At 31.6% G+C, this 22,226-nt stretch overlaps 2 protein-coding genes and 1 long non-coding RNA gene across 6 annotated transcripts in view; 1 reads left to right on the forward strand and 2 right to left on the reverse strand.

The window, feature by feature from the left end:
* The window catches only part of LOC122570187 (peptide-N(4)-(N-acetyl-beta-glucosaminyl)asparagine amidase), a 53,252-nt gene extending 39,767 nt beyond the window's left edge, over positions 1-13,485 (forward strand). For all 3 annotated transcript variants that reach the window (XM_043732196.1, XM_043732195.1, XM_043732194.1), the window contains 6 exons: positions 10,180-10,448; positions 10,805-11,100; positions 11,173-11,403; positions 11,692-11,866; positions 12,035-12,454; positions 12,544-13,485. In XM_043732196.1, coding sequence (XP_043588131.1) covers positions 10,227-10,448; positions 10,805-11,100; positions 11,173-11,403; positions 11,692-11,866; positions 12,035-12,454; positions 12,544-13,116 — 1,917 coding nt within the window. In that variant the 5' untranslated portion in view covers positions 10,180-10,226 and the 3' untranslated portion in view covers positions 13,117-13,485. The remainder of the gene's footprint in view (positions 1-10,179; positions 10,449-10,804; positions 11,101-11,172; positions 11,404-11,691; positions 11,867-12,034; positions 12,455-12,543) is intronic.
* Positions 13,486-13,606: 121 nt separating this feature from the next.
* LOC122570185 (ubiquitin carboxyl-terminal hydrolase 8-like) lies at positions 13,607-20,567 on the reverse strand. 2 transcript variants are annotated; one of them, XM_043732187.1, is made up of 12 exons: positions 20,374-20,567; positions 19,246-19,601; positions 18,741-19,105; positions 17,790-18,672; positions 17,482-17,651; positions 17,278-17,416; positions 17,046-17,195; positions 15,981-16,217; positions 15,625-15,729; positions 15,324-15,530; positions 14,896-15,254; positions 13,607-14,567 (listed from the first exon to the last, which is right to left on the reverse strand). In XM_043732187.1, exons 2-12 carry the CDS (start codon positions 19,504-19,506, stop codon positions 14,453-14,455), a joined length of 2,991 nt encoding a protein of 996 aa, XP_043588122.1. In that variant the 5' UTR covers positions 19,507-19,601; positions 20,374-20,567; the 3' UTR covers positions 13,607-14,452. The 2 variants fall into 2 exon arrangements, with proteins under 2 accessions (XP_043588122.1, XP_043588123.1); XM_043732188.1 differs by lacking the exon at positions 20,374-20,567 and having other exon boundaries at positions 19,200-19,341.
* Positions 20,568-20,613: 46 nt separating this feature from the next.
* The window catches only part of LOC122570196, an 85,809-nt gene continuing 84,196 nt past the window's right edge, over positions 20,614-22,226 (reverse strand). Inside the window, exon 4 of the long non-coding RNA XR_006317739.1 lies at positions 20,614-21,797. This is a non-coding gene — a long non-coding RNA (uncharacterized LOC122570196). The remainder of the gene's footprint in view (positions 21,798-22,226) is intronic.

Here is a 22,226-nt window from a genome sequence, read left to right on the forward strand (position 1 = left end):
TATCAATATTCCAGTAGAAGAGATTTTTTTTAGATACAGCAAACTTCACCATTTCGTAACATTATTTTTCTTTTATTGAGAAATAAAGCTAAAAGTCAAATGCTACCTGAAAAAATCAGAAATTTTTGTTTTGGAACTACAGCAAAGGCTCTTCCATAAGAAGGATACTTCCAATTTGGCTTTTTGTTATGGAGGAGATGAAAATGTTTCTCATGTGAAAATAAATCGAAAATATAAAATGCAGTTAACATAAGTGGTACTTCCTTTCCACATTTCACATTCTACATTATTTATTTTATACAGACCTGAACAGGTTCGGATCGTTTCCGAATCAGTTAGTCAGAAATCGGTGTATCCAACGCTCGGAAATTCGATTTCGATCGGTTCCAATTTCAGCGAACTAGTCGACGTGTAAAATCATGATCTCCAAATTTCTTGGTTCAACCTCTTGACACAATTGCACCGACTGAATATGAAGTAAGTACGAGTATCATTGACTTCTAAAAATCCTATTCTTCTCTTCGTTTTAAAATTCAACCACCACTAACGAAAAAAAAAAAGAAAAAGAAAAAGATGATATAAGGCGAGAAATCTGCACTTTTATTAACTCCATCCGCATCCATTAGATTGACTCCCTTGCTGGCTTTTCTTTCAATGTGAACCATAGAATGATCCTCGTTCCGATAGGATTAATTCGGCAGTTGAACGACAGGGCGCGCGTCGGGCGGCGATTTTTATCTATGGTCGAAGTTTCCAGGTGCCGGTTGACAGGGCATTAAGTAGCAGATAAAAAAACAGAGGTTAGGAAAAATCTATTTACGAGAAAATGGATTCGTTTATTACCAGAGATTACGTAAAACCTATTACGACGAAGACCGAGGAAAGAGGTTATCCATGACTATGGATCTCTGCTCCACGAACTGTAAATAACTTGATTGCGAATGCCGACCGTTCGACAAAAGATACGTTTAAGTGATATCCAATTTAGCCCTACTAAGGAATTTTCCTTTTTACTCTGGCCTAACCTCTTTTCTATATATTCAGTCCTGAATATAGATTCGAACTCTTTCCTTCTTTTTTTTATAAAAAGTTTATTGCCAAATTTTGTATATATTGTATGCATAGTTTAATATCTACTGCAATAGTAGAAAACACGTAAATAATTTACAAAAAACTTGTCATACAATTCATAGACTATGCAAAGATAATAGAGATTCGAACGTAATTTCATCAAAACTATCGCTCTGCAAACTTTTGGAATGCCTGAAGATTTAATGTACGCAGATAATCATTTAGAATAGAGCATACTTCATCGATTTCTAGGGTAGGCACGGATTGGGGGTGGGGGTAGACCCCAACCTCGCAATAAAAAAAGTACATTTTATTTTTATAGCTAATTTAAAAAAAAGAAATTAAAAATAATTGAATATAAAAGAAATGTTACTCCATATTTACTTCGTTATTATTTCAGTTAAAATTCACCATTATTTCATCAACCTAACCCCCTACCCCATTTTTCTATGAAGGGAGGTCCCGTTGGACCAATAATGTCAGGTCTCAAAAACATTAATCTGGTTTTTTAAACTATATTGTTTATTAAGCTTTTTATATGAATAATTATTGTCCTTCCTCACTTTTCGAAATATTCGCAAAAAACTTAAAAATTATGATAGTTACCTAATTATTTTCGAAAGTTACTTCACTTCCTGTAAATGTTCTAACACGAACAAGGGTGTACGTTATACACGAAGTGAAATTTAGTATTATGCTTGGATAGGTAGTATCATGTTGAGGTTAGGAATATTTAGGTTATGAAAACAAAATGGATAGCGTAATTGGAGAGAGTGACTGATCATTGGTAGTTATGAAGCTTCGAATATAATCTCAATCCTAATTAAGCAAATATGTCTAACCTATAGCCCAACTGTAAATTTTATGAAGATATAATGGAAATATTGGTATTTCATAAATGTGAATACAGTTTGATGATGATGATAAATGTAAATAATTTTTAAAGAATAGAAAAACATTGTTGACTTTTTGATTTATTTTACACTCTGTATTGTACCCAATTACGTGCGATATTTTCCCTCAAACAAAATTTTAATTATAAACAATCAAACAATTCCTTTTTTAATTTCACCAATCAGAACATCAAAAATTAACCATATAATCACATTTTGCACAATTATAGACAACCGAAATTTAGGATATGCGAACTATCGACAATAAGGCCAAATATCTTAAGAACTGAGTAACGAGATCTCATGGTGAAAAGTTTCGAAAAAGCGAATCGTAAAAAAGGGGGTGAAAACCAAAAAGATAAAGGAAGGAGAAGAAGACGATTTTTGCGCTACAAGTTCGTCGTGTTTGAGTAAAAAAGACATTTTTTCTCCTTCATTTAATGATCTTCCGTGACGTTACTACAGTCTCGAAGTAGTTCTCGATGCGGACTCGTGGCCCTAATAAACGCCATTCAAAAACTCTGGTGAAAGAGGCGCGTCGATGGGGGGACAGAGCAGGGGTGAAAGGAAGAAGAGTGAAAAATAAAATGCAAAGTAAAGAAACGTCTCTTCAGCCATGCTCGAATAAAAAGATTTAATGAGCTTATTATACGCGAATTAACGTACACTAATAACGCGTTCTCCGGTGCCTCTCGACACTCTGCTGAACACTCGGTTAACGATTTCCTCTAGGAGAGGGGAGGAACACGAGTTGTGGTTTTATTTGCATATCGACCTATCAGAGCTATCTAAAAGCGACGTCACCTTTGATGCTTCTAACGGCCCTGTGCACGGCAGATTATGCGTCAAACGGTAACGATATTTGACAGGGTGAATGCGATTTCCGGGGACGACGACGGGATTCCTTAAGGCTGTCCAAAATGGCGCACATTCTGAAAACATAGTCCCGTTAGGTACAAAGTAACGTGACTCTAGGTTCTGTCAAATTTTCTTAATGTGTTATCGCGTTATTTAGGAAAATATCGTTTATGATAAGTGTTTTATTAATTAATTTAGCCGTTGACAGTCTCTATTGCATTTTTGAATCGTTGAAGATAAAAAGATGCATCGACTAGAGCATAAAAAGATATGTAGTACCATTTAAAAAAATGTAAATGATATTATAAAAATGTTATAGAACATATTATTCCGTTAACCGTTATGAAAAATAAAGAAAGATGCATCGACTAGAAATTAGAGCATAAAGGCATAACATAACCCCATTTAGAAATATGCCAGTTGCCTCGAAAACTTAAAGAAGAATAATTCTAAAGAGATAATATCACGAATCATAATACTCCTCGCTTTAAACTATCCTGTTTTGCCCTGACGTAATTCTAGTATTAACAAAGGTAACAAAAATTCCTATTAAGGAATCCATGACAAATGAAACATCCAATACGTTTCAATAAGCAGAACGCCATTACTAGCCGGTCTAAAAACATAACCTCTATAAGGAAACTTCTAGTTACATCGTTACCATGACAAATTAAGGATGCTAACGATGATTGGATCGGAAACACGTCTCTCCAATCTAACCTGTTTACGCCGAGCTGGTGTCGGAGGCCCGCTTTTTCGAGGCAAATCAGCGTCTTGTCGATCGACGTCGAACGTGCTGTAAGCAACGTTTGAGATGCAAAACAACGTTTCAGCATTAACGACCGTGTGTACACGTGTATCCGGCACGTGTGCAAAACGAACGAGAATGTCCCGTGTACGGGTCAAGAGAGACGAAAGAGGGAGAGAGAGAGAGAGAGGGAAAGTGAGACGGAGGGATGAGACGGGACGTTTGGCGTACAATAGAGGCGTGGATATTGAAAATTTATCGGAGGCAGAATAAGTGGATGAACCTTGGCCAAGGCTATTTGTCGGAAATTGAAATTTATCGAATTTTCGGCGCACGTCGAGCGGAGGCGGCGTTCTCGAATTTTCCCGCCGCTGCCAAACCTTTAACACTCAATGACATGTGAAACATCGAGTGATCGTTTTAAACTTACTGATTTCTAGAGTCCGCTCTTCAGGTGCTCGAGTATCGTTCGACGCGTCGAACGTTTTTCGGAGAGAAAAATATTCAGAAGGGTTCTTTAACGTGACAACGTGAAGATCGCGGGAAAAGCATGTGATAATGTTGATATTTTTTTTTTTTAATTTCAACTCATTTTTGTGTTAAATCCTACTTAAACTTTTTTATCATTTTATCACATTTGACTTCACATTTTTCAAGATATATTCAAATATTTGAAGTTCCCTAGGTTTCTTTTTTCATGTAAAGTGATATTATATTAAAGTGATAAAGTAATATGACGTTACCGTAACTCGGCTCTAATATCCAAAATAAGTATTACTAACATGTTTATGGAAAAGTTGTTCAGAATGTTGACCTTAATAACGTATTTCAAAGTCATTGAAACCGGTCAGGTTGTCCGTTTCGTAGATGATTACCGATAAAACCAATTTCTTTTTTCAACTCAATTTCGGAATGGTAGATAAGACATCTTAATCAAAAGGGACAATGTGATCTTCAGACGCATTAATGTTTTAATAAATTGTATTTAATATTTTAATGAGAATCTCACTTCGCCAAAAATGTTCAATAAAATTCCACGTACCTTCACACAAGCCTATGGCTTGTTGGAGAAAGGACCGCGTAGGAAGGAGGAACAGCAAGCAACAACGAGGCTTCTTTCTGGCGCATAATACTCTTGGTCGCATCCGCGGCTCCAACAATGAGGATCGATAATTCGAAAGGCTCGAGTAGCCATGCCGTTGAAAAAGATTCGCCCAGGCTAACGGAAATCTTGCAGCCAGCGAACGAAGAAACACACCGAGACGGTGCAATCTCGTATTTCAAAGGATTCCACGACAATTCAGCCTTCCCGCGAGAGCTTTGTTATCGCTTTGCCTCTCTGCGGGTACCTGTCCGCTTTCGTCGCTTTTCCACCAGATATTCTAGGTCAACGTTGCTCAAACTATGATCCTCGTCCTCTATCAACCGAACTGAAATAAAGTTTTCTTTTAAGAAACGATCATTCTCTTCATCTCGTGATCGATGTTTTCACTCAATTCCCCGTGTTTTTAATTCACGTTCTACCTTAACGAGCTACTAAATAGGATAACATATTAGATTACTTGAAATGAAATATTTTCATAAGATAAGATAAAATATCTTCACTCCGGTAACACTTAATTTATGTAAGTGTTAAATAACAAAAAATACTAAATTAGTTTTAAAATAAGATGTTCACCATAACGTAACGTAAAGAGAAGTATTTTTATGTTGGTAAAACAGAGTTTTTAGTTTACTGTTCGGAATTTAAATTTTCAATTCAAATTGCTGCGCATTGTTCCTTCTTCGTAAAGCCGGAGAAAAGGAAGGTTTCATTATCAATTATTCAGGAGCTTTTATTACTAATTCTATTATTTATTCATGGGAAAAAATTGTTTTATTGCGTAAAAGAAGTTTCATATGATTTGCTTGTATAAATATGTATTTGAAAAAATGTGTTATGAAAGTTGTTGGAGAAATTTAAACTTGCTATTTGGAAAAGATGAAAGAAGATCTCTAGACAACTTGTTTCATTGTATAAATTGACCATTCGGAATCTAACTGGTTATAATTGGTTAATTATAACAATGATTGGTTTAAACAATTTTTATCGTCGTAAAACATTGTTATATCGGTGTTTGCTTATCAAAATTACATACGCCAATTTTAATGATCAGCTGGTAATTTAATTATTAATAGTAAAACAAATAGCGAAGAAGATCCATCAAATAGTATGACTCAATGTCAAGAAAAAATGGTTCTATCAAATAGTATGACTCAACGTTTGTAACGACATATTTATTTATCTATATTTCTCAAGATAAATTATACATATTATAAAAGAAAAACTAGTTCACATTATATTTCCAAAATTTGATTGTCAATTAACGAAATAACAAGAATAATATTGCTAGAATCAGTTTCCTTCTCCTCTTCATCCTTGTCTAATTTTGTGTATTATTATTTAGAAATTAATCGTAAAGAAAAAGAGAATAAATTGATAAAAAAGACATAGTAACAGAAACTTCCTGTACATTAACAAATCTTGGGATATTGAGGATTTATCTGAAAGGAATTATCGAACACAATAGAATATAAAATCAATATCCCACTAACCAATGAAATAACCATGATAATACTATTGGAATCTACTTTTCCTTTTGGTCTTTTTATCTCCGACGATAATGTGATTTAATTAAAGCAAAATTAAAACTGATCGCCGGGATTACGTTTCACAGAACATTTATAAATGTTATTTAGAATCTTTCGCGTGGCTTTTTTTTTTCAATAAAACCGCCCACGCTCGAAACGGAAACCGATTAACGATACGACGGGAAGGGAACTTTACGAGCCGTTGAAATATTGCTTTCTAAAAGCAATATTGTTCCTGAACTCTATACTCTGTAAAACTTTATCCATTATTTCATTTGCCGTATTTAACGGCGAAGCAGCGTAACGTTTCGCGATTACCTTGACTGACCGTCATAACATCGATCTATATATCGAAAACTTGTTATACCATGGAAGAATTATTTTTCTGTAACGTTCAACGTTAAGATTATTCTTTAATGGCATGGAGAAAATTTTTTTCTAGTTGAAAATTATATAAAAGTTCGTTACTTTGACTGATTCATGCATGTACTGTACCCCTCGCGTTCTTCGTCTTCAAAATTAATTTGCCTTTCGATGTAAAATCGATGCGACGACAAAAAGATCGATATAATGAGAAAAGAAATTTCTGTAAATTTTTGTAGATAATTAGATTCGAAGATTCTTCTATTCTTCTACGAGTAAAGAATATTATAAACAATTAACTCTTTCGCTACCATCATTTAAAAGAAAAATCGCAGTTCACAATTAAAATTTCCAATTTTCAATGTGTTACATAATACGACACATATATTTTTACATATATAATAATGAAAAAATGCAAGTAGACATTCCAAGAATGGTAGCGAAAGGATTAACTTTGCAATAGTAACAAATAAACAGAGAATGTTTAGTCTACGCAGATTCATATCTTTATGAACGTGATAAAGAAAAAAAAATGGATCTGCATTGAAAGATATTATCTCGAGTCCTGTATGTCAGATTTTTCTATATTTTTAAATTTTATGTACATTTCTACATCTTTAAATTTCCCACAAATGCATCAACTATATTGGACGTTCCAGTAATAACAGATCGAAAATCTTTCAAAAATACATAAACGAACTTATTACCTAACCTAATATGGTTTTCAAGATTTAATTATAGAAAGTGGTTTTTAATGACGTGGAAAATTTTCCATTTTTCCAACGACTCTCTGTGAAAACACTTTTGATCTTGGATTGAATAGACTCGTCGTTCTATTCGATTACGAGAGACGCGACGCTTCGAAGAGTAAATATCTCGCGAAAGTTTCGCGAAATCAGCAAAATTGCACTGGGTGTACAAACATCTGTGCCGGTCTGCGCTCGGACATCGTGTTTGTCCATCAAGTTTATTTCCGTGTGAACTCGGTAATTTATTCCCGTGCACATTCAATTTCATAATTCCACCGCTGGGAATGTCCTCCGGTGACAAAAAAAGCCCGCGCGTTTTAAACCGGATATTGTCTCCAAACGTTTATGTACTTAACATCGTGACATGATACGAAAAGAACGAAATAAATTGCGATATAAATTGTAAACTAAATTGGAAGAAGCAAATAATTCAAATAATATCCTTTATTTTATGTGATATTGTCATTAATTGATATTACATATTAAATTACTTGAAATCGTTTAATATTAAAAGTAACATTCAGTAATAATATTATTGCTACTATTAATGTCACTAACTTGTTTTACTGCTATTATTAATATTGTTATGCAATATTGTTATTAATTGATAATTATAATTAGTTTGTAAATAAAATGGAGAAATAAATTGTGAGATAAATTCAAAGAAGCATATGATTAAAATAATATCGCACATTTGAAATGATAATGAAATATTGTTATTAATGAATATTCAGTATTGAATTATTTAAAATAATTTAATATTAAAAAATTAAATAATGATTCAAATATCGTATTATCTTGTATGAAAATAAAATGAAGTATATTCATATTTGTTAGATGGTCCGAATTGAAGCATCATTAATTTGTTAATTGACGTAGATAAATTGTAGGTTTATAAGAAGCGAAAAAAGAAAGCGAGAGGGATGTAGGCATCGAAAAGTTGGCCGCCTTAAGAACGCGATGCTGGCAGCTGTACATAATCAAAAATGAAACAAAAGCAGTGCTCCACTTTCGACCGATTGTCCGGAGTTTGAAAGAAAGTAATGTTGTAGAAAATCAGGCCGTTATACGGCCCGCTAAAGTGAAACGCGAACTGTTTCATTCAAAAAATTGTATCTCTGATCTGTCAGCTTTTACTTTTACCATAAATTAAAATACGCAGAACTTCCCTTTGTTCGTTCGATTGTTTTAGTCATTTTTTGAAATTGAATTTTTTCTTCTTTAAATCTTAACAAAATCATAGAAAGGTCTAAATGAAGTAATTTAGAAAATATGTTAAAAGAATAGAAACTTTGTAGAAACTAACTATATAAATTAGAGGTACAAAAAGAATTTAGAAAGAAACAATTGTTTATTACAATACAATTTTTTTCCTTGAAAATTGAATGATTTATTGGAAAAAAAAATTGGAAATGAACAATATTAGTGTTTAGTAAATTAAAAAATTTTAATGGAAGTTACTTTCCAAAAATTTAATAAAATCTAAGAAAAACCCTAAAATCTACGCTTTGAATATTTAGAATTTAGGAAATATACTCTATACACTCTATATATAAATATACTCTATAAGGTAGTATAAATCTGAAAGAATCACTTTCATGACAGTAAAGTTTGAAGATTTATCAGCATAGAAAATTTCAAGACTTTTGTCATAAGTTTAGAAATGACATTTGCAGGCTGATTTTTGAGGCTGTTCCTATAATCTTCACGTTTACTGAGAACCGCCTTTGTACCATTAAGCAAGACCTCCCTCGTAATCTTGAGGGTTAGATATAATCATATAGTCCATAGATAAGTCGTTTTCCATAACCTACCATAACCTTAGACTCTGGACAATCTTAACCCCCATAACTTTTACATTTGATATCTCATAGTATAAGTATTTATTTAGAATTACAATCTTTGAATGATTCATTAATTTCCAAAAATTACTTTCTAATATCTAAAACTTCGCTATTTATAAATAAATAACAAAAAAAGTCACAAGAGATATTGTATTATATTGGAAAATTCTTTAATCTGATTCGAATCCATCGTGATACTGATAGGAATGTTACTTTTTATCTCGCAAATGGTACAGCTATACAATGTCCTTTTCATACAGATGTCATATACATTTCGAGTGCATTCTGAGTTGCATCGGCTATGCTTTTCTTATCTCGCCACCATTCTGTGACATCGTATACGATGCTCCTTAACGATATCAGTGGCATACAATAGCAGCGTTGGACGTTGTTTATAGACACGCCATTATATTTCAAACGGAATGGACTTTTGCACTTTTAACAGGCTTCGTTTGAGAATAACGTATCGAATATAGTTGTGGAATTGTGGTTTTACCATGGAACGTATGTTCCAGAGAATGTTGTACGATATGATATCGTAAAACAATATACATACATACTTAGGAAAATTGCAACAATCTGTTGCTATCAAATGAATGGATTAAATATATATGTATTTCATAATTCATACTTTTTCATTCATTCGATATAAAATGAAATAGATGCTTGCAACAAAGAAAAAAATTGTTTTTTATACTTACATACGTATCAATGAGTGGTAAAGAAGAGGACCTGCTATATCTTTAGGAGATAATTTACCTTCGTGTGATAAAATTATAAATATGTATGTATCTAATTGTCTTTTTTTATCATACTGAGGCATGATCATTTCTGATGAAAATTTGAATGAATGATTAGATAACTACTTATTGTTATTTCTAAAATACAAACATATAAAGACACGAATTATTTTGTTTTATCCGGTTTATTTCATTTCATTTCTCACAAAGAGCGCTACTAGACGATCAGCAACACCACTGAATGACTTGCATTCCAACTGCAATATCACATTTTTCCTCTAGACTTGCACGTGTCATCTTGTACTTGTGAAAATAAAGAAATCTCAACCATGGATAAGAATCTGTTACGATCCGTGGATTTGTTAAAAGAGAACGAAGAAAAAATACGAAACGATGCTGAAAATGCATTGTTAACTGTTTGTCAAAACATTCTGTCTCATCCAAATGAAAAAAAATATCGGGAAGTACGACTTGATCATCCTCTAGTTACTACAAAATTGCTACCTGCTCTTGGAGGCATCGAATGTTTATTTGATATTGGTTTCGTCGAGGTAATTATACTTTAAGACTTTAACATATTGTCATTGATTTTTATTTCATTGAATTTTGTAAAGTACTGTAGTGACTTACTAACTGGTCAGAATTCTGCGTCGTTAATTGACCATCACCATCCCCACTATCCCCACACTAGTTTGACTTTAATTCTTCAGTCTTCATAACTCAAATTATGATCCAATATAAGAAATTTCTTAAATTTTGGTAGTTATTTTAATAGTTAATTGTATAGTATATGTAGAATTCCTTTTTCCTATCTTCGTGGTATGGAGTCTGTCTTGTTAAATGATAAGATTTAATTTGATTTGTGACCAGTTAGTAAGGCACCATTAACATTCCTTTTTTTCAATAGACCACTGACTGCCTTACATTGCCACAAGAAGCACCACTTTCGAAATTGCAATCCCTACAAAAATTGCTTAGTAAAAGCTCTTTTACCAAAACATATGTTACTAAAGACCCAGCATTGTATAATTTAATACCGTCAACATTCACAGTGGAAGAGAGCAGGTTTTACAAATCTATTATAGACAACTTTCAAAAAGTTCTGCAATATGAAGATGCAAGCTTGCAAGAGAAAGCTAAAAAAGTAATACCCATTGTAGACCTTGAAATAGCTACCATGACTAGACTCAGACAACTGCACAAGTAATAATCAATTATTTAAAAATGATTATATTACTTTAAATTTGGTTTTATTCATCAAATTTACTGTTGCAGGCATGTGAAACTAAATCAGACTGCTCCAGAGAAAAGTGTTAAAAAACGATACAGTGAGGATGATATTGACGATGTTAAAGATATATTTCTCATGGAATTGTTACATTGGTTTAAATATAAATTCTTCACATGGGTCGATAGTCCAAAATGTACTGCTTGTTTTTCAGATTGTAAACATCAGAGCACAGTACCTTCAGATGATCCTAGATGTTCACAAATAGAGATACATAGGTAAGTTGATATATTTTAATTCCAAGAATAATTGGAAAATTTTTCGAAGAAAGGATTTGTAGGTTTATACTAAATATATAGATGTCGAATGTACGATTTAATTAAACTTTATAAATAGAAAAAGAGCAATATATATTTTTTAAGAGCCATTATAATTCTCAATTCAAACATCGCTAATAGAAAGAAATTGGAATTAATTATGAAATTGAAACTTTCAATGCCCTTTTTTCAAAAAGTTCTGTGATTGTTGTTGGAATGTAGCTTAATAACTGTTAAATATCATTCCAGATGTACTAAATGTGGAACACGGGTAAAATTTCCTCGCTATATCGATCCGGAACCATTGTTAACTCTAAGACGCGGACGGTGCGGAGAATGGGTGAACGTGTTCACGCTTTTGTGTCGAACACTAGGATACGATGCAAGATGTGTACACGATGAAACAGATCACGTTTGGACAGAGGTGTGTAATGATCACTGACCTTGCGTAAATGGGAAATATGTGCAAAGGTACTCGTTAACTCATTGCAATATGGAAATCGGTCACACAAGGGTGTCCTCACAATTATATTCATTAAAAAGTTTACTTCATCAAAATAATTGAGTGATTGATAATATGTCAATAACTTAGGTATGGTCTATACACGAAAAAAGATGGATTCATCTAGATCCATGCGAAGATGTCATGGACAGACCATTGATGTACGAAAAGGGCTGGAAAAAGAAACTAACTTATATAATAGCTTATTCAAAAGACGAGGTGCAAGATGTTACTTGGAGATATACACGTAATATACTAGGAGTGCTGAGAAGAAGAGATATCTCTTGTGAAAGTAAACTGATACGATTCATTGAATCATTGAACAAATATCATCAATCTTCCCCGAACTATAGCGCCATTCGCCGGCAATATGTGATAAAACGAAGACTTTTAGAACTTATAGAATTGATTCATGTGCCCAATAAACAAAATTTTAATGACAATGGGAATTATGGAGGACGATCCACTGGTTCTTATGAGTGGAGATTAGCGCGAGGAGAAATTTCTGAGGTATGGAATCATTTTCTAATTAACATTAATTGATTCACATGTGTATAAAACTCACGAGATAAAAACTAATTCTTAATTAAATCTTTCAGTCGAAACCAAAAATAAATTATTCTTGGGACGTTTCAAACTACGGAGAGGCATTTCATTTGCAGTATTCTATCGTTAACGACGTATATATGATAACAGATAATAGCGGTAAGGCATTAATGGATATATCTGGTTGGCAAAATGGAACGAACGAGATCGAAGGTGGAATGTTTCGTAAAGAGGAGCACGATTGGAAGGTTACCTATTTATCTCGTTCTCCAGGAGCTACTTCTGGCAAAGTAAAATGGTGCTTTGTAGTCACGAAACCAAATCTGTACGTGAGGACGTTTCATTTACAAGCTACCATAAAAATATTTCATGAAGCTAATGTATCGTGGGAGGTAGAAGCGATTTTTAACAATGCAAATCAAAATAAGTCTGTAGTTTTACCTATTAGCGATGTTTCTGATTATCATACGGACCAATTGAAAGGAGCAGTGAAATTAATTCTCACGGTAACTGTCTCCGGTGGCCAAGGCAATTGCGCGTGGCAACACGCACAAATTTTTCGGCAAAGTCTAGAAAGCAAAGACGATAAATCCTTAGTAATCAATATCGAACTAGAAAATCGGTAATTCTAGAATTGATTTGTATAATTTAATTGAAAAACCTCATGGTTTGTATAAACGCTTTTACTGAAGTTGTACGGATTCTTTTAATAATGCTACGTAAATGACATATTAAGTCTTAATGAATATAATCTTTATGGAAAGAATATATCAAGACCAATAAGTTTAGTTTTGAAATGAGTAAAAACATTCCATATTTAAAATTTCTTCTTTTTTTTTAAATATATATATACGTTTAAATTATATTGTATAATTAGACGATAAGAAAAATTTCGACACTTGCGTAATGCAATTGATAATGTTCATCCAATAAAATGATGAGATTAAATTGTTAACTTATACTGCAAATAAAAATGAGCTCTTGTGAATTCATAAGCTTGAATATTTTTATTTCATATACAAAATAAGCAAACTAGTGATGGCACTTTTTGGAGACATTCGTATCCGATAGATGTTACACAATTATTCAACAATAATTTTGTAAGCATTGATAATATATGAACACAATATCTTCAAATATTTATTCTTTTTTCTCTTTTCTATACACATTCATCGAATGTCATATAAAAACAGTATTTTACAACTGTTTTATTATATAGTTGCTTACATATGCTCCAAAAGTATTAATTTTTCCTATTACTTTTACTTTTCTTTGCATTTCTCATTACATATAATAATAATAAGTCGTTGTGTCTTACTGAATTTGCAAATAAGTTGCAAAATGCTGACATAATACGTTGTCGAATTCACGCAACATATACATAATCGCAACAAAATTTATGCTCTGAATAGTTTGTTTATCCTCGAAATAACACAAGAACGATGAACAAATGATTATAAATAACTTTATACAATGTGTAAATTAACAAAATTACAAGTTATCGATAATAAAATTATCGCGTTGAATGAGGAACGTATTGCATTCGTGTTTGAAAAATGCAAACTCGACGTAAAATATTTATATTACAACATATTAAGGTACTGAGTGTAACAACGTTACTGAAACACATAATCACAATAGAATACAGACTGCAATGCGTGCTAAATATAATTCTTTCAATAATATATCATTTTTTTGCTGCACTAATTTCGCTATCACGTGATATAATTTTAATACTACCGAGATAATAAATTTCAGCTCAACGCTATTTATTTACATACTATTTAACGTATCCCAGCACCAAAAAAGTCCATCATGACGTCGTAGTATTGTGTGTTTGTGTGTGTATACATTCGCATAATTAATAAACTTCATACATGTACATACAAAAAATATTCAATTATCTACATCGTCACAGAACATTCATGGCCTTAAGTAATAAGTCAGCTCTTTGTATTAATACTACATAATGTTGCTCGAGAAAGATGTATAAAATAAGAGGTAGGCATTGGTGTTCTGAGACCTTACTTGATTCACCGTAACTTCCGTGACTGTTTGATCGTCGTACTTATACCACCTGAGAAGAAACCACATGATTAATGTTATTAATTTTAATAATTGAAACGGCTATTGCAGTAAGGAGGCAGTTCCATTAATTAAAATCAAATAACTCCTCCAAACATGCAATAAATTTACAATCAGTTAATATTCATAATAACAAACTTTTGTATTTTCTAATATGAAACCTATACCTTTCTTTTCCTTCCTTGTAATAAATACTTTGTGTGAATATTGCAGCTGCCTTATTACTACTCCAATTATCGTTTTGTTTCCGCTAAATTATCACTTTGAAGCTCCATAAAGAATAAATATGAATATAAGGCTAAAGAAGAATATTTACTTACTTATTTTGGGTCGCGTTTTTACAGAAGGCCGTATAATGGCCACCTTCCATGGTCCCATAATGGTTAGACATTGCATATAAACTGTAACTATAATTATAACTGCGAATATTCGAAATCGTAGCACTGCTACTATCCGCCACCAAGTATGGTTTCAAATTGAAATCTGTAAGTGGAAAATCTACAGCAGTGTTTCGTTTCTCGAGCCATCCACCACTCTCGGCAAAACGATTTAAATGTATAACTATAATAGGCGCCAATTTCACGAAATCGAATTTCTTCGTAGCTTCTCGAGGTGTCTGGCACTTTGGACACTTCCATCCTACTACCTTCTGTCCACTTACAAATTTTAAAATGCAGTCCTATAAAATTAATGAACCTGTTTAATATACAGTACAAAATTCATTTTAAATTAGAAAATGGAAGTTTACGTTTAATGTACACCGATTGGCATGAGGTAAAGACATTGTCAAGCTGTTGAAAATCTCATACGTGGTACTACTTTGCTTGCAAAAGCTGCACGTGATAGTAGACCTTAATTGTCCAAAGAACAAGTCTGATATTATGGATTTTTGGGAATCCATCGCTTTATCCCAGGCTTTCTCGGCGACTGTCATTTCCAGAGGCACTTTACAATTCTATAAATACAAGAACAAAATTTTATAAACAATGAAAAATTTAACTTCTGTTGGATTTATTTTAGTATTTAATGGTAATAGGATAAGATGTTACCTTTTTTAGATCATCATGCATCCAATCTAGGAGAAAAGTGAGGAACTCATGAGAGTCTTGTTGTTCATAACTTTCAAATTGTAATTTGTATTGTCCCACGGCGATCTAACGATTATAATACACTTATTAGAGCATACATGAATATAAAAGTACATTATGCATAAATAAAAAGAGAAAATAAATATCACGCATTATAATATACAACTTTTTAAGTGCAAATTAATTACAGAAAGCGAATTTAAAAGATATAAAAAATTGAAGTTAGAGAAAGATAAAAGATTATATCTTTATACGAATATTTTTTATTGATTTATTCATTGATTATTGATTTTATAGAAGAAATAAAAATATCAGACCTTAAGATCATGTGGCGATATGCTCTTGTATTGACCTCTCCAGAGTGCTTTAATCACTTGAGCTACTTCTTCCACAACCTGGCCTTGCGTATTGTTATCGTTATTGGTGTTTAGGTCATCGGCGTATAAATTGTCCATAAAGTATTTGGCTAAATGCGTGGTATTACTTAAGCACTGTATAATACTGTTCATGTAACAGGAGTTGCCTAAGTTCTTTAACCCTGTAATGCCTGGATACTGTAACACAGTAACAAGAAAGACACTATGCTAAATACTTTATTCTTCATTGGCACATATCTCTTTTTTAAATATAATTATTTTTATTGTTTTGTAAAATCTTCAATGTTTATCAATTACCTTTTTAAAATAATAAACATTGAAATTCGGTACAAATTTTCTAGACGAATTTACCATCTTTCGTTTACACGTTATTTGTTAATAAATTATTTATTACATGATTTACCACGTATTTTAAGACGAGGCCGATCATAATTAATTATTCTATATTATAATCTTGCTCATTCTAATGTATTCGACACTCATTCGCGCGATCGTAGAGTTTAATTGAAGTTATGTTAATGAACTTCGCCGCAGTTGCATTTGGTGACGATAGTCAGACATATACTGATACATATCTGTGACGCGTTACTTCGAGAAGATTTAACTAAATTGGATTCAGAAGCCGTGCAGGTAGAAAATGTTTTTGTGCTCACATGTTTATTTGCCACATAGAAACGAAAAATCACGCGATTTTATTCTATTATGAAGTTTTAAATTGTATTTTTTCATTCTATCTTCTCTAAAGAGTAGTATATTTTTATGTATTAATATAACAAAACAATAATAATATAGAGTTTAATTGTATTTCGTAAATTGTATACTTAGTATGTCTTATTCTGATTTATCCACGTGGACAGTAAACACGTGGCTGTCAGCAATTATAATTGTCAATGGAATCTCATACAAAACAACGTGTAGTAATGAATGTCAACTAATATTGCTTTAAACATTTTTTTATGTTACTTCCACGTTTTTTAAACTTTTTAATGATGTGTTGATACTTACAACACTTCCATGAACAGGTGTCATTCTTTCTTCACGATTCGCCCAACTCAAATGAGACATTTTATTATCGCTGTAAGTCCCATTATGATTGTACGACGAGACTTGTGGCTTCGAGCTTCTGTCTACTTGCGGTGCTTTACGATCCGTCAACTGAGCGATTTATAAAAAGAAACTTTCTTTAAGTTATCGAGTTTTTAAATTAAATCTTCTTTTGTAAACTAATTGTAGATACCTGTAATAAGTTTGGACTGGAGTACGAACGCTCTAAATTTCCTCCCATTGATGTACTATCCATTTTCAGAGGTTCCTTGTGGATATTATTTTCATCCTCTTTTATCGACAATTCTTTGTAATTATTTTTCATAGATATTCTATTGGCAAAAAGATGTATAATTAATAAATGAAATAACTTTTAATATTATATTTGTGTACTCACTCTCGTAATTTTTTTCGCTCCGCAGAAGTATCTTTTATTCGCCGTTTCAGTAAAGCTAGGGTGAACTCGAGATTGCCCTTTTCGTTTTCCTCTGTAGGATTAAATTTAATTGATTCCATTTTTCCATAATATTTGGTAAGTTCATCTTCGATTTTCTTATATTCTTTTTGCTGTAAAGAAACCCATTACATTTTTAATACGTAATCACTATATAAAAGACTGGTTACATGTCACTATTGGTTTTATCAGTTGTAACTGTTTATTAGGTATATAACAATCATAATTTGTTATTTAAGCATATTCAATACCTTATCTTCCAATTTCGAGTGCAAAGCCTTTACATTACTATGAATATATTCCTCGTCATTCGAACCTTTGTATTTAATATCATGTTGCATGTACAAAGTGCGTTCTTGTTCTAAGATTTCTTGATCCAAGTCCTGCTTATTTTTTGCCAACTCATTTAACTGTTTCATTAACTTCAAAACTACTCTCGATTCTGAATTAGAAGTGTCTAAGGAAACTGGTTTGCTACTTCTATCTACTATTGGTTTCATATCATTCTTCCTAATAATATTCGATGTTCTCTTATGCTGAAGATTCGACGAATTATTATCGTATTGTCGTGAACTCGTGTTGCTTTTGGGGACTTTATCTGCTTCAATAGAACTATTCATAAAATTCTTAGAGCGCATAGTAATATTGTTACTTATTTCTGAGTCCATGTGTTTGTAAAACATTTTATCATTCGTAATACTACCTTCCGACGTGATTTCGTTCTTATTTACTGGCTTTAATTTAATTAGTTTATTTTCACGTGACTTAATAATGTTTTCTTCCTCGTCTAAGTGTATTAATTCAGGGTACTCTATGTTATCTAATATTTCGTCTGCAATGTCGTGTAAACTAGGCTCTACAATATTAGGATTTGTTGTAAATGCTGGATAACGAGTTAACCATTCCGCGTAACCACCATCCAAAATCGTAATTCTTTTATATTTTATACCAGGATCCCAATCTTCTAAAATTTTCCTTAGTATATTTAAGTGATTTTCAGGCGTCAATGTTTTGCTCGATGTATCCCAATCGGCCAGGATTATAACATCGACATATTGCGCTGCCCTATGTTTAAACAGGTTTAGAGATTTCTTATCTTTGCGAAGATATTCTTCAAAATACGTTGTTAATTTGCTAAAATATGAGATTTATTATTTAAAAGGATTCATTTTAGAGTAATATAGAGAAAAATGTTCACCTACCCAGGTTTTATTATGGTATTAGGAATATTAACAGATTTGTCAGACAATATTCTTGAAGCTTCATATTTCAACTTAGGTCTAATATCAATGATCAAATATCTACTATCTGCTTTTTGTATTAATTGAAATAGTTGATCACAGTTTATAATTTCTTCATTATCACTGACCAATGGATCTCTGGTTGGTGTCTCAGGTAACTTTATAGGACCATCAACAGAAGTCATAAAAGCATTTAGTCCTCTTTCGTTATCTACATCCATTTTTTCTACATTAATCTTCTCCAACGTCGTCTCTTTCAACTGCAGTTTGTATCGTGCATCTAATCTTTGATTCAAGTCCGCAAGTAATTTTTTTACTTCATTGATCTGCAAGACACATTCACAATGTTTTATTTGCTCAGATCAATTGTCCTAAATCTATTTTAACATATAACACCTAAAAACTTTACATTCGGAATACCTTTATTTGTGAATGATAAGTTTAATAAAGCATAGCCACTCCCCACCTGTTTGATATGCATATTCAAGAATGTTCTGTCATCTCTATATTCTCGAGTGGTTTTCAACCAATCAATGCAGTTCATCCATCTTTTTAACATGATATATTGCTTCTCCTCTTCTCCTTGTAACTTGGCATTCTCAGCCAGATTATACATATCAGGGAGCCTTTTGTAAATATCTGAGGGCTTTTTCCCAATGTAATTGATTTTGGTCTTTTGCTGTAGATCTTTTATGCTGCTATATTGTAAAGATACTTTCTTAGACATTTTGATTACTTCCACTGTTACAAATCTCAGACTTAATTCGTATAATGTAATAAACACTATTGTGTATAGTATCTTCTATATATCTATATAATATCCTAAAAATAAAGAAAATCATTTAATGTATCGTAATGTAATGTAGTGTAATATACACTAATGAACTAAGATTATGACTATACTGTTGTTGTTTATGCAAATTCATATTATTATACTTTTTGTAACAAAATTTAAGAAAAATGCAAGAATTATATATTTATATACAATTAAAATTTTATTAAGTAGTATAGACTGTTTCTTTTGACCACTTTTTGCCACTTATTTGTTTAAAATGTTTTGCATGGTTTTAAAGTATTCTTCTAATACCTTATCATTAAATATATTTATTTGTAAAAGTTAGAATAAATGATATATCAAATAAACGAAACTGCTAGAGTTAAAGACCTTAATAAATAATGAGATAAAACATTCTTGATGATACACAAGAGGTAACATATTATTTTATTCAAATTTCTAATTTTGGAGAAGCTATAAACATCCTGAACAATCTAACGCATAAATAAATATCATAACAAGTACTTTATATTGGATAGTCTCAAATTTTCTTTCAAATTTATGCATACATATGTACTCTGCATATTTTTATAACTTCTAATTTTCCAAAAATGCATAAACATCTCCAGTCTAATTATAACAAAATAAAATATTGTAGAAAATAGTACATTTTATAAATAAAATAATACACTAAAACAAATAATTATACTATGATAAAAATATTTATACGAGATTATAAATTCTGTTGGAAATATATGACCTATTAAACTGGAATAATTGGTAGAGAAACCACTAATGTAATTGAAATTGGTTATGCACCTTTTCATCATTACAGTCCATGATCCAAATGAATATATTATTCACGACGCCATGGAAAAACGGTGTGATGCGACATTTCTGTTTACCAATAGAAATGTCAAAATTCAATAAACACTTTGAACATCAATAAAATGTTCTACTTGAACGATGTTACTATTTCTCTGCTACATCCTAGTAACGTGACGTTTATTGTGCCAATATCAGCGCTCTCTCACGGACTTTACATGAAAAACATTCGATATTTTTCGTATTATATTTTATTGCATTATATTTATATTTATATTGTATTTGTATTGTATTGTATCAAACGTGCAAATTTTATTTCTCCCCTACTATAGTACAATTTAATCAGATTTAATAAAGTTAAAGATGGTTTACATGCATAGACTCCGTGTACTTATATGGAACCATTTTCAATCGTATTGTTTCGATTGCTTAAAAGTACAATTAAATATGAAAAACAAATTATTCTTTTTTTGTATTGATTAGTTTTAATAAATCGAAATAGTTTAACAGCAATTTATAATTTTCCCCCTCTCCCTCGCTTCTTCCTTGCCGACCAATTCAAACACCGCTCGTATATCTGTCCTTATCGCACAATATTGCTCTCTTCCTCTAACAAAATATATGTCTGTCCTTGTCCGACACAAATGCGTTCCTTGTTTACTGACAGGCCATGTGCTGCCATCTATCCGAAAACTCTTGAAGTTTCAGTTCGTTCACTGCGTAGTAGATAGCAGTTCATGACTTGTAAGAAATACGGCTACTAATTTATAATAGTTTAAAAGAAATGCTTATACAATAATTATGTTGTAAAAATAAATTATTTATGTTAGAATTAAGTTAAATGTGTTATATATTCTGTTCTAATACATATATTACGTTCTAATTCAGATTATTTATGTTTTAATACAGATAGTTAAGTGCGTGAATTACTATAGAATTAGATTTCATTCTCAAGATTATCGTATAACTTCTTAAATTTACTGTACTTAGTCAACGATTATACCTTTCCTTGTAACTTGATGTAAAGACTCGTACTATAGGTCGATAACGCAGTTTCGAAATAACAGTTGTATCATTTGTCACTAGATACTGATAACATTCAATGAGAACCAGTTTATAATACAATGCACTTACTTAGAAAAATAAATAAAAGGTAACAATTTCTTCATGGTATAGAAATGTGGAAATGTATACAAAGCATTATACGAAATATAATTGATCCACCCTTTACATTGTAGCTCTTTTATTTTTAATAATTCATACTTAATTAAGTTTCCAGCTATCTCCAAACCGTATGTACATTTTTAATTGCACTCTACTTTCACGTTTCATATGAAAACTCATTTTCTTTGCACGTTTCGTATCTTTCTCATTATGCCAGTGCTTTTAGGAATTATTCGCAAAATCTACACCGTATTCTGCAACAGTCGTATCGCATATAATTACGTAGTAATAAATATCAATATATGAAAATGTGGTAAATGTAATGAATGCATATAGAGTTTCGTATTCGCTAAAATAATTAACATAGTTAATGGGAAAAATTACGTTATTGCGTCCGAAAAGATCTAATCCAAAATTTGTAGCTTCCGAAAATTATTTCAATGCAAATTAACATCATTAATTAACATATACAACACATTTAGCGAAAACACAATGACATAATTAATGAAATTATTAGCTCTATTAGAATAGTAAAAAAAAGAAACATTGAATAAAAGATTTACTATTCGAATAAGAAATTTTCCGTTAAAAAAAATTTAAGAAAATTTTAAGACTAAGTTTAAGAAAAGTTTTTTTATACATTATTGCTAATGTGTTCTCAAAACATATATAATTCATCTGAC

Source organism: Bombus pyrosoma, linkage group LG8, assembly GCF_014825855.1.
Source record: "Bombus pyrosoma isolate SC7728 linkage group LG8, ASM1482585v1, whole genome shotgun sequence".
NCBI classification, from domain to species: Eukaryota; Metazoa; Arthropoda; class Insecta; order Hymenoptera; family Apidae; genus Bombus; species Bombus pyrosoma.